Source organism: Orcinus orca, chromosome 14, assembly GCF_937001465.1.
Source record: "Orcinus orca chromosome 14, mOrcOrc1.1, whole genome shotgun sequence".
In the NCBI taxonomy this organism is placed as follows: Eukaryota; Metazoa; Chordata; class Mammalia; order Artiodactyla; family Delphinidae; genus Orcinus; species Orcinus orca.
This window is the reverse complement of record NC_064572.1, coordinates 89,680,628-89,693,765: the sequence shown is the minus strand read 5'-3', so window position 1 is coordinate 89,693,765 and position 13,138 is coordinate 89,680,628. Positions and strand designations below refer to the sequence as shown.

Below are 13,138 nucleotides of genomic sequence, written 5' to 3'. Positions count from 1 at the left end.
TGTTGCTAAACAAAAGTAAATTAAGGGATCCACTTTAATGTCCACAGAGAGAAGTGTGTGTATACAGTCGGAACACAACAAAAATGCTCTAACTTGGAATCAAAGATTACTGGAAAGAATGTTTGCACAGCAAAATTCTTCTCCCTTTGAGACTGAAATGCCCCCACCGTGCTTAATTTTCCTGACATTTCTGAGGCTTTGAAGCCACAGCTAACGGATCTGAATCATCTGAGTAAAACCATGTTAGCGTGGATGTTACTGCAAAGCCGAGAATAGAATGCTAAATATACAGACGCACGCCCATACCGGGCACTTTTGTAGAAAATGATCAATCGCGAAACTAGATAAAGTTGTCCCGTCTGTGCCCAAGTCAGAGGGCCCGCAGTTCATCTCCAGCAGGGAAGCATAATACATGGCGCTTGGAAGTTAAAATAAGAAAAACACAAAAACAGCGCCTACCTTTGATTAATAAAATCACACCTCGCCTGTACATGAACTTAGCCTACAGAAACATCCCACCCATGCTCGCTGCCAGCAAAGGGAGGCTCGGAAGAGGCAGGGATGCAAGTCATGTTTGCACCAGTGGTCTGCGTGGTCAGTGGCCGCACCCTCACCGCGGGAGGAGCTGGGGGAGGAGGGGGCGGGCAGTGCGAGGCCGCCTCAGGCTCCATCTGGGCCATCACCCTTTTTTTCTTAAACAAGCACGCCACTTGCAGCCACATTCTGCTTTATTTGGGTTGGCAGTATAAGTACCAACAGCGGGGTGGCACCGTGGCTGCAACGCCGAACTGGGTCAGCCTCCGCCTGCCTCGGGAGCCGGGGGAGCGCCGGGCCTTGGCAGACTCTTCTCCCAAAGGCCTCGGGTGCCTGGGTGGGAGGTCTCAGAAGGTAAAGGCCTTGGGCAGTCAGCATCCTTTTCTCTGGCCTTGAAAAGCTTCTTGCATCTTCCTCTTTAACAGACAAGAAACATAAAGTCCTCCAGGGCTTTCAACAGAAACCCCTTGTTAGAGAACTAGAGAGCTACTAAGTTACAAGGTAAAACGAGGGTGCCTACACCTCCGAGCAGCCACAGACAGCTCTGCAGACAAAGCAAGCAGACGGGCAGGGGCGAGGGCCACGGAGGGCCGGGTCGGGAGTCACAGGCCAGAAGTCAGGGGCTGGCGCTCGGGAGACACGGGCTACGGTTTGGGGACCAGGATTCAGGGCTGAGCTTCTGGGGACAAAATTCTGTACCAGGGTTGGGACCAGGTTCAGGGTATGGGGCCCTCGGACTAGGGCTCGGGGGCCAGGATTTGGGGACCTTGGACAGGGATTAGGACTGGTGTTTAGGGACCTGGGTTCAGGGACTGGGCTCCGGGTTCAACCTATGGAGTGTGAAGGCTGGACCAGGAGACCAGGATTCCAGCGCCCAGGGCCAGGGTTCAGGGCTGGGGTCCTGGGTCCAGGGCTCAAGTTTCAGTGTCTCGGTTCCAGGGTCCCAGGGCTCAGGACTCAGTGTCTGGGTCCCAGGGTCCCAGGGTCCCAGGCTTCAGGCCCGACTCCGGGGTCCCGGGGCTCTGGGGTCAGTGTCTGGGTCCCGGGATTTCGGGCTTCAGGACAGGGGTCCGGGGTCCCGGGGCTCAGGGTCCGGGGTCCAGGGTGCCGCGTCCGGCGCCGCACTTACGTCGTCGAAGAGCGAGCCCACGTTGGCCGTGACCAGCAGCACCGCGGTGCCCGGGGCGGCTGCCTTCCCCGCCATCGCGGCCTGGGCCGGGGTGGCCGCTCTTCGGGGCCGACCGGCCGGGGTCTCCGCGGGCCGCGGCGTCAGCTGCGCCGGGGGGAGACCCCGGGGCGCATCGCGGGCTCGGCCGGTCGGGCGGGGCCTGGCCAGGGTCCGGCCGCGCTCGCTCTCGCTCTCCGCAGCCCCACGCCCGTCGCTCTCCGCCCGCGCTCAGCGCGGCCCGCGCGCAGCCATTAGGATCGCGGCCGCCGGAGCTCCCGCAGCGCCGCCGCTGCCGATAGCTGAGACGAGGCCCGCCCGGGCCGGGGGCGGGGCGAGCGCGGGGGTGGGGCGGGACCGCCAGGGGGCGTGGCAGGCTTCGGGGGCGGGGCCTGAGGGAGGTGGGACGGGGATACGAGAGGCAGGGCGGGGCCTGAGGGGGCGGAACAGGGATGTGAGGGGCGGGGCGGGGCGGGGACTTGGGGAGGGGAGGGGCATGTGGGCGGGGTGAGACTGCAGGGGCGGGGACTGCGGGGAAGGCGGAGAGGGTGTGGGAGGGGCGGGGTGTGGAATCGAGGCAGGGCCTGAGGGGTGGGGCCTGCGCGGGGCGCTCCTGCGAAGGCCTCGGCGCTCGCAGCCACGCTCCTGTCAGTCAGCGACCGCCCCGCCTTACCCCACGCCGCGGCGGCGCACTGACTCCTCCCGCACCCCATGACGTCATGGCCCTGCTTCGACGGCGCTTCTTAAAGGGGCCGCGCGCTGCTCCGGGCTCGACCGGGCGCGACCCCCTTGCTCCCGGGCAGGGGTTGCGGTGGGAGCGCGTGGCTCTGTGCGGACTGCGCCGGACCCACGGAGAGGAGGGCGGCGAGGCCGGGCCGCCGGACCGGACGGCTGAAGGCAGCAGGCGCGCTGGGGTCGGTGGGGTCTCCCCAGCCCACCCTCCGCGCCAGGCCGTCCGCGGAAATGAAATGGCCACTGGTGACGGGAGACGCGCGGACAGTGCAGTGAAAAATGACAAGTAGCCGCCAACACTAACGGTGGCACTAGGTTCTGTCCACCCGGTCTTTGCAGGTGACGGTGACCGCGTATCCAGGACGGTTCTCAAGGCTCTGAAGGCGCATCTCGGCCGCGCGGCCGCCTTTCCACGGCACCGGTTTGGACAGTGTCCAAGGGGAGACGAGAGATGTGCGCGCTGCTCCCTTAGGGCAGGCGACACCACCACCTGTCAGGGCCTGGGGCGCAGGCCCTGGGCTGCGGGCCCTGTAGGGAAGGCATCCCCTCCTGCCTACAGCGACCGCTCAGCCTGACAACTTGAACCCATTTCACTTAAAACCACTGTCCCGTCCATGCAGCAGCTGTCGGCTGTGGACTGAATGTGTCCCCAGAATTCGTAGATTGAAGCCCAACCCCTAGTGTGGCTGCCTGTGGGGACGGGGCCTCCTGGGGGCTAATTCAGGATAAATGGGGTCTTAAGGGTGGGGCCCTCTTCCAACAGTGTTGGCCTCTCTATAAGGAAAGACCACAGAGCACCTGCTGTCCCTCACCCACAGCCTCCCACCCTGAACAGAGGACAGAGAAGAGGTCATGGGAACACACAGCAAGAAGGTGGCAGTCCACAAACCAAACACAGAACCCTTTGGAACAGCATCCCCGATTCTAGCCTCCAGAACTGTAAGAAATAAACCTCTGTTGTTTAGGTTGCCCAGTCTGTTACGGCAGCATGAGCTGACTGACACAGCATCTCTTGTTTTACTTTTTTACAAAAGCAGCACATGCCAGGGATGCCCTTAGCAGAAGCCAAATGCAAGGGCCTCACTGATGCCTGGGACCTGTTTCCTAGGAAATGGCTTCGCCTCCTCCCCTCCCCTCCCCTCGAGCTGTTTTCTTACTCCCTCCCCAGCCCTCTGTGGCCCAGAAACACCACTGCCCACGTGCACACCGGCACATAGGTACACAAGAGCTGGCGCGCACGCACACGCGCGCACACACACACACACACACACACACACTCACTCTGAGACTGCACCTAAATTAGAGAAAATTAACTAGAGAAACTCCAGCCCCACGGCCCTAGCTCAGGTCCCAGGGGGTGTCTGCGCTGAGCACCGGAGCTCCTGGCCTCTGCACATGTGCCCCCTCGCTCCAAGATGGCGCCCCTTCCCCCCTCTCCCAGCCGCCAGCGGGTCCTCCCTGCCCAGGGATGCCCTTACCCTTCACAGGGGAACATTTGCAGTCTGAGGCCCCCCAGCAGCTGGGCCTCCTCCGTCTGGCCACCCCCTCTGGGTGGTTCCATCATCCACCATTTTCTCCCATGTCTCCACTCCCTTTGCTGCTAACCCACTCCTTAAAGTCAACCAGCCTTTGCCCCGGGACCCGTGGCCCCTCCCCTCCAGGCCCTCAGACCGCGCCTCTTTGTGCACGCAGCCCACTGGGGCCGTGCTCACCGTGATCGCTGTCTCCTGGTTCAGCCATGTGCCCGACCGCCGCACACCCCTGAGGGCAGAGCCACCTCGAACCCAGCGGGTGGCCGCACACCCCTGATTTCGCTCTGCCTCGTGGGCCCGCGGCCGTGTCAAGGCCATGGCAACCGTGTTCGTCTCTGTGCCCCAGAGGTGACTTGACTGGCCTCTTCTGCTCAGGCTTGTCCAATGCCCCTTCCTCCATCAGACCCCTCTGAGCGCCCCCAGCGCACCCCATGCATCCCCCTCACATCACCCATCTCACCATGGAAGCCAGGCTCTCCTTTCCCCTCTGCCTGTTGACTGCCTCCCCTCCCCCACCGCCTGGGCAGAGCCTGTCACAGAGAAACACTCCGTGAGTATGTATCACAGGAATCGATGACACGCCGAAGCCATCACCATGCCCGGGGCCAGGGCTTTCCAACTTTCAGAGATGTGGAACATTGACCACCTGTGTTAGAAGCCACGTTCCTAAAATCATTTTTGCTTGACTCCCTTCTTACCTTTGGAACCCTGTTCCATGTCTGTTACCTTTGCAATCGTAGTAAGAAGAAGCAAGAGGAGGAGAAAGAAGACGTTCTGCAAAGGCTGCTTTCCTGGCCCAGGAGCGGCCTGGCTTAGCCCCTCAGTGTTCGAGGGCGGCGGAGGGTAGGTGGAGGCAGCCCGGGCTGCGGCAGGGGCTCCTCAGGGGAGCCAGCCCACTGCGACCCGGCCCGCTCAGCCAGACACCCTCTGGGCTCCCAGGAGGGAGGCTGACCCAATTCTTTGATTAAACAGCAATATGCTGTAAGCTTTTTTTTAAAAAAGGACAGTATGTTAGCCACTAAGTGTATCACATGTTTACTTCGTTTAAGATAGTAACCAATTTATCTATGGATTCGGATTAGCCGATGGTTGAGAGGTTTACAGCTGGGATTCCTCCTCCACAGGCTTAAAAGTTATCCTCCCTCAGGGGCTTCCCTGGTGGCGCAGTGGCTGAGTCCGCCTGCCGATGCAGGGGACACAGGTTCGTGCCCTGGTCCGGGAAGATCCCACATGCCGCGGAGCAACTGAGCCCGTGAGCCATGGCCACTGAGCCTGCGCTCTAGAGCCTGCGAGCCACAACTACAAAGACCCAACACAGCCAAAACTAAATTAAATATATAAATTTATAAAAATTAAAAAAAAAAGAGTTCTTCTTCTTCAGATGGACAGAGAGACAGATGGATGGATAGATAGATGGTACTTTGTAGCTGCACGATGTGCTTCAATCATTGAATAATCGATCTTCAATACTCCTGCAGGGTGGGTCAACCTTATTCTGTTGTATGTAAAAACACTAAGTTAACTGACTCACTCAAGCTAATTTTCTGTAGGCAGACAGGCTGGCTGGACGCACAGTGCAAGGAATCTAGGGCTCTGTCCTCTTTTTGAGGGGCTGGACTCGGTTCTTTAGCCAGAGGTATTTTTTGCCATTAGCAAGGTAATGGGAATTTTACTCCCCGGCCTCAAATTCATCCGAGCCAGTGAGGCTTCTTTCCCTCTGAACTCTCTGGCTGCTCCTCATTAACCAGCTTAGTGATTCTATCGCTTCGCAAGCACCGGATGTGTGCGAGGTGCTTTGCAGTTCTTATTTCTGGGCCTCACAGCAGTCTTAAGAGGTGTGTATCCCTGTTTTATAGATAAGAAAACCAAGCCTTCAAGATTAAAAAGCTGTCCAGCTTCACATGCCAACTGGTACGGGGCCAGGACTCCAGGCCCAGCTGGTCCCCAGCAGCATCACGCGGCCTTCACCTCCATCCAGCCATTCATTCATGTATTCCTTCAGCTGACATTTATCGAGCACCTTCTCTGTGCTGTGTGCTATTCTGGACACCGTGGCTAAGACGGCAAAGGTCCACAGGAAGCCCGAGGTTCCCGCAGGAGAGCAGGCAGGGAACACGTGCGCAGGCACTCGCTGAGGTGCTGCCCTGCCAGCTTACTGGACGTTTCCTCGTGGAAGCCAAACGCTCACCGTAGGATGTTTGAAACAAGAGAGTTGTACACAGAGTGTGACAAGGGGAAGCAGCCCCTCAGGACTTCACAACACATCCCCAGCATCTCACCATCTCCGTAGCACTCAGCCCCATCCCCAGCGCTCTGACCCTCCTGCACACTCGGCACCACTGAAAACTCTCCCTATATGTTATTAATGTGAAGTATTTACTTTGCCATTCACCTGACCAGTGACACCCTAGTGTTGTAAGTTGAGGTCGTTTCCAGTTTTGCGTGATGAGGTCAAGGAATTCAGAAAAGGTATTTGACAAAATGGAACATCCTTTTTAGGATAAAAACTCTCCACACACTAAAAATAAAGGGAACTTCCTAAATCTGATAAAGTGCATCTGGGAAGAGTTCACAGCTAACATCGTATTTAGTGCTGACAGACTGAACACTTGCTCCCTGAGTCTTGGAACAAGGCAGGAGTGGCCACTCTCACCCCTTCTGTTCAACATGAACGAAAGAGCTGTCTGTACAATAAAATAAGGAAAAGAAATGAAGGTCATACAGATTGGAAAGGAAGAAGTAGAACTGCCTTTGCTTTCAGGCAGCGTGATCATCTACGTAGGAAAGCCTAAGCAATCTACAAAAAATGTCACTGAATAAGTGAATTTAACAAGGTCATGGAATACAAGTTAATATTCCGAAATCAACTATATGGCTATATATCAGAAATGAACACTAGAAAAATAAAATTTTAAATCATTTCCATTTACAGTAACGTGAAAATTAAAATGTGTAGGAATAAATGTAACTAAAGATGGGAAAATAAAATTTTAAACCATTCCCGTTTACAACAGCATGAAAATTTAAATGTGTAGGAATAAATGTAACAAAAGATGTACAAGAAACCTACAAAACATGGAGGATTAAAATTAAAGAAGACCTAAGTAAATGGGGAGATACGCCATGTTTGTAGGTTGAAAGGTTCAGAGATACTAAAGTGTCAGTTCTCCTCAATTGATGCATAGACTTCATTCAACCCCAATCTAATCTCAGAAGGCTTTTTTTGTTTGAATTCTTTTTTAGAAATTAACAGGTTGATTCTAAAATATATATGGAAATGTAAAATACATAGAAGAGTTTTGAAAAAGAACAAAGTTCGGGTACTTACACTGCTTGATTCAAGACTTACCATGAAGCTACAGAAATGAAGACAGTTCTGTTGGCATGAGGACAGACACGTAAATAAATGGCGCAGAACAGAGAACCCACATTTACGTGGTCATCGATTTAGACAAAGGTGCTAATTCAATGGGAAAAGAATAGTCTTTTCAGTGGATAGTGCTGGGATCAACTGGACATCCATATGAGACAAAATAAACCTTGACGCACACGATACCAAAATTAACCTAAAACTGGATCACAAACACAAAAGCTAAAGTTATGACACTTCTAGGAGCACATGAGGACATTTTTGAGACTTGGAGCAAGTGAGGATTTCTTAGAGAAGACACCAAAAGCACTGTTCATAAATGAAAAAGAAAAACATTGCACTTTATCGAAATTTTTAAACTCTGTTCTTTGAGAAACACCGTTAATAAAATGAAAAGAGCAACCCTTTTTACACTCCAACGTCCATCAAGAAAATGGCCAGAATAAGAATCCTGGAGTCTGCACACAATGGACTATTATTATTATTGTTCTATTATTCTGTTATTCAGTAACAGAAACGACATAAGACAGGCTCAGGAACACCAGACACAAACGCACACAAAGGGGTGACAACATTTACATAATTTCTGAAGAAGGTAACTCTCTCTCCAGTGACAGAAAATGGATCAGTGGTTGCTGGGCCCGGGTGGATTTTGTGCAAGGGGCACAGGAAGGAACTTTTTGGAGAGAAGGAAACATTCCTGATCTCGATTGTAGTGGTATTACATGGTGTATACGTTTGTCAGAACTCACGGAAATGTCCACTGAACAAAGGTGCATTTTAGGTAAGAAAATCATACCTCAATAAGGTGAATCTAAAATGTTTGAAAAGGAAAATGAATTGATCATCACGATTATGTACATCTACAATTTCTTATGCACAATAACATAAACCCGAATCCTCTAAAATTGGGAACTTGTTTTTTAATTTGTTTATTGGCATAACCTGGAAAGTCATAACCTGGGAAATACAGCAAAACAGTCTTCATGCCCTGCTCAGCCTGAGAATCCATCTGTATTGTTTCCCATAGGTTGAGACGCTTGGATATGGGCTCAGATGTGGGTTCCCCCATCCCGTTGTTTGTGGTACGTGATACGTGGGGCGCGTAGACCATCACCTTTCTAAAATCTGGTTCCTAAATTATATCTGGCCCCAAGGGTTTCAGATAAGCGATGTGGAGCTTTAATTGTGACAGCTCCTGAGAAAACAGCCCCCGTTCAGACCTGCGCTTTCATCCTTAGAAAACGCACTCCCAGTGTCATGAGTCTCAAAACATAATAGCCAGAGGCTGCTCTCCATCCGGAGCCTGCAGAGCAGCAGCCCCTGGCTGGGAGCAGGGCTTCCTCCTCACCCACACGGGGAGGGCGCCCGCGAGGGAGGGGCCGCAAGGATGAGAGGCTGAGAGCCCGGGCCTGGACCTCACGCCTCATGGCCTGCTCCACCAGCTGAAGCAGAACCTCCACGGAAGGGAATCGCTAACCAGGGAGACTGGGGCTCCAGCGTCCCAGGACGCACTCTGCAAACCCTGGACGTTGAGGAAGCTGGCTCTTGGAGAGCGAGCCCTCACCAGCAGGCCTGATGCTCGGTCTGCAGGACGCCTGTCCTGCCTTCAGAGGTCCTCTCTAGCTCCTCTTTTTGGTTTGTTCTTAATCCGCTCCATAAAATTAGTGGCACCATAATTGTCCCCAAAATTTTCCTAAGGTTTGAGGCAACATGCCCGGCCTGGGCCTTGCAGCCTGGACCCCTCGGCCACTCGCCCGGAGAGCACTGACCGATCCTGACCTTCCCTGCGGCCCTACCAGGGGGTGAGACCGTCACTCGCCTTTGGAGGAAATTAGAGTGAATTTGGGGTCCTCGTGGCAACGTCTCAGCAGCCTCTGCAATGAGCCGCCTCCGAGCACACGCGAGGCCTGCTGCTCTGGCGAAGGTGCGCGACTCCTCTCCTTTGGCGAGACAGATTGCTGACGGGACCAGATTATTTACATAATATCGTGCAGGCAGAAATGCTGGCATTTCCGTGATTCCGGCTGGCAAGTGCTCACATTTCCTCATGGGGCTGTCCACGGTGGGCCAGCCCTGCCCAGGGACCACCCGGCCAGAGGTTAATCCTTTGTAGCCAAAAGGACAAATTGGTTCCCGGATTGTTGAGTCCCAAATGATAACTGAAACAAAGTCAGGGATATCGTACAAGGAGAACCTGTCTCTGAGTTGGCGCTGCTCTTCTAAAGCTGTCGAGGCTCCCGACGTGTCTCAGCTGCTCTTGAGGCTCGAGCGAGAAGCTGGTGTTCCTCCCGCCGACCGGCGTTTGAGGAAGTACCAGCTCTTGCTTCAATAATCAGCATTGCTCGCACGGGCAACCCACAGCCTCCATTTTTCAAGGATCCTCAACTCAGCTGTCATTTCTATTTTGCAACTTTGTATTTATCAAATCGGCTTTAAGAAGATCCGTGTCCATTGTCCCTTGCTGGAATCTTCAGAAGGATTCAAAAATACCCGAACTTTATTTCACAAGAAAAAACCCTCCGCAATATCCTAGCCCTTAATCAACAGCAGTTTGTGAGCACACGTCTCTTCCTTCCCCCTCTTTCCTGAGGTCTGTATAGAAAGGATCCTGTTGGTTTTATCTGTTGATGTGGAGACTCAGCCCTGCGTGGAAGTGAATGGATGGTGAAGGAGCAGGTAAACACAGGAATAAAGGGTCCACTAAGTGGAAATGGTTTAATGAGAAGATACCATTCTGTTAAATGTTGACATTATTTTGAGTAGGGGCCTGCTCAAAATTAAATCTCACTACTTATGTGCATTACATATGTCTCTCTATTAAAATGAACTTCTCAGTGATGCGTTTTTGCCAACAGACTACATCTTTGCTTTGGTGGATCTCGTAAATCACTTACTGTCAGCTGTATTATTTCCTCTGTTTTTAAGGGAAATGGTAGGAAACACAGAAGCACCTCCACCAGCCCTTCGGTGAAGGAAGTGCGTCCCTGTGTGCTCTTGGATGCAGGCTAACGTCACCTGGACTGTATTTTAAAGCCAGTTTTTCTGAGGAAGGAAGGAAAGTAGGAAGGGAGGGAGGGAGGGAGGGAGGGAGGGAGGAAGGAAGGAAGGAAGAGAGAAAGAAAGAAAGAAAGGGAAAGAGAGAAAGAAAGAGAAACAGAGAAAGAAAAAAAGAAAGGAAGGAAGGAAGGAAGAAAGAAAAAAGGAAAAAAAAGGTTGGTCACCTGGACCCCTGAAAGCCTTTTTCACACATTTGAGGATGGTTATTAAGTCACTACTCAAAGCCCCATCTCCTAGTGGCTGAAGGTAATTCCAGTGTCCTGATGTGGGTGGTCCTTTTAGGGTGACCCCAGACACTGGCCTCACCTCTGTTACAAAGGCCACGTGTTTTCAAATCTTCTATTTAAAATATTTACTTATTTCTACCCGGTAATATCTTATTGAAACAGGTTCACTCCTAAAAGCAGGGCTGTCTGGGGTAAAATTATAATTAATTAGGAATACCTCTTTGCGCGTTACACGAGCTACTCGAATTCACCATTTGTTCATATCTTAGGGAAATTCAAGTCTAATAAGAAAAATTAGTAAAAACCAAATGTCTCACTTTCTTGTTATATGTATTTATGTTGTTTGTTCCTCTATTAAACAGAAATATACTGTTAGTAATATTAAGAGTGTTCTAATATTATACTATGCATTGTTTATTTAGTAGGAAGTGTTTACTATCCTCTTAAATATAAAGTTAAAATGTGTTAATATAAAAAACGACTTTCTATTAATGCAAGGGCTCTTATATATCCTCTGGTGTAATTTCCTTTTTAAAATTTTAATGTCATGCAGACTTTTTAAATTCATTCCTGGGTATTTCCATCTTTTGTATTGTCATTAGGAATGTGACTGTCTTCCATCACATAGTCCAACTCGTGTGGTTTGTAACTAGAAATGCTACTAACCTAAACATACATTTACTCTTGCTTCTGGTTTTCTCTCTCTGATTATTTATTAGACATTCTCTTGGATTTTTCAGGCAGGGAATCCCATTAACTGACTTGAAATGACGGTGCTAATGCTGTTTAAAGCGAAATTAAGGTAGCCCCGAGAATGGAGATTAAAGCAAGACAGAGAGTTTCTCAAACCACAAATAGATTTAATTAAACTGTTTATTTTTTGAAATGAGGCCAACGACGTATTTACTTCACAACTTGTCCTATCAGAACATGTTAAATGCCCTGCCTTGAATAATAAACCATTTCCAGCAATTCTTTAAGAAGAACAGCCTTCCTGGCAGGTCCTGCTGGCCCGGGCAGGGCGGCGCTGGGGGCCTGGGTCTTCAAGCCTCGACCTCACCGCGCGGTTTCTTCTGCTGTCGCCGTGCTGGGCTCAGAAGCCACCTTCTGCCGGCGCTCGTGGGCCAGCAGGAGACATCGCCCAAAGCTCACAGCAGAGCTGCAGGGGGTACGATTACCCACCCGCCCGGCAGCCGGCAGCCTCACCCTCCAACCTCCAAAATGAGTCCAGGATCAATTCCTCGAACAGCCTTGTTAGTTAGAAGATTCATTCAAAACTAAAAGCCTGCTTAAAGCTGCAGATTCCGCCTGTCCCAGCCAGAGCCCAGGAAACAAACCAGACAGGAGCCCCTGAAATTTCGGGGAAACAGAGAACCACAGTCCCGTCCCCCTCACGGCTCCAGGCCAGCTCCTCCGGGCTCCCTCGGGGTCTCGGTGCTTGACCCGCGAAGGGGATGGCGCTCCAGCGGTGCCCTGGGGAGGCCTAGGGGAGCGGGCCATGGGGTGGGGGGGTGCGGAGTGGGACAGTGGGCCACACCCAGAGAGGACACAGACTCCCGGGGGGCAGCTGGGGCTGCTTGGGTGGCGGCGTGGGGCTCTTCCCAGGGCTCAGAGACTGACCCTGCGGGGATAGGAGATTGGCTGTACTTCTAACCGCACGCACGGTTTAGAGAAGGCCACCATCCTGGTCCCGGGCAAAGCGCTGTGTTTCTCTGGCCGGACTTTCCGACCCAGGTCCTCATTCAAGGCACAGAGCACAGATGCTTCCCAGCTCCCCAAGGGTGCTTAGGGGAGAGGTAAACCTGACACCGTGGGCGCCCACAGGGCCCTGCTCTCCTGCTGACCCTGGGAGGGAGGGACAGGGACCCAGCCTCTGGACACAGCTGTCCTCATCCTTCAGAGCCCACTGGCTCCTCCCAGCCGGGACGCTCCCCTCCCCTTCCTGGCTGACTCCTGAGCAGCACGGCTTCCGGCTTCCGAGGGCGCTGAGCCAAGGCGGGACCACCCCCTCCACTGTCTGGGGGCCCCTACCCCCTCGTGGCCTTCACTCGTCCCCTCAGACTCTTCCAGGTCCCTTTCCTCGGGGACCCCTCCCCTGTTCCGCTGGTGCCAGTGACTGGGCTTGTCCTTTCGTGGGGGTGCAGGGTCCGGGGGGGTTCACCTCCCCAGCTGGAGCCGCCTCAGCCAACTTCCCCAAGCCACCGAAGAAGCCGCCTGCGAGGACGCAGAGCAGGAGCCTGGGACAGGCAGGCCAATGGAGCCTGGGACAGCTGGAGCCTCAGGGGCAGAGACAGCCTGAGGCCAGGAGGCTGCTGCCGCCCCTGGCAGCCCCAGCGCATCAGCACCCAGGACGCGCCGTCCAGCCAGGTGTCCGCCATGGTCAGCTTTGTTCCCCCTTCTCAGGGGACCCCACCCCAGGCAGAGCTCTCAGCGGTGACCCTCAACACGCTGGGACCTCTCGTGCAAATCGGGGGCACAGCGCCAAAGTCCCCACCCACTGGCCTGAGTGACAGCATGA

The 13,138-nt window shown here is 53.2% G+C and overlaps 2 protein-coding genes across 7 annotated transcripts in view; one reads left to right on the top strand and one right to left on the bottom strand.

Annotated features, from left to right (window-relative positions):
- Nucleotides 1-2,025, bottom strand: part of INPP5A (inositol polyphosphate-5-phosphatase A) — a 179,983-nt gene extending 177,958 nt beyond the window's left edge. For 3 of the 5 annotated variants that reach the window (XR_007471502.1, XM_033420656.2, XM_033420654.2), the window contains exon 1: nucleotides 1,664-2,024. Coding sequence is in view for 4 of the 5 variants with exons in the window: in XM_033420656.2 (XP_033276547.1) it covers nucleotides 1,664-1,738 (75 nt within the window). In the remaining variant the exon portion in view is untranslated. Of the gene's footprint in view, nucleotides 1-1,663 lie in introns of all 5 variants that reach the window. The other 2 variants (XM_049697523.1, XM_012531624.3) reach the window with 2 other exon arrangements.
- Nucleotides 1-13,138, top strand: part of BNIP3 (BCL2 interacting protein 3) — a 547,174-nt gene that overhangs the window by 141,388 nt on the left and 392,648 nt on the right. The window lies entirely within an intron of this gene.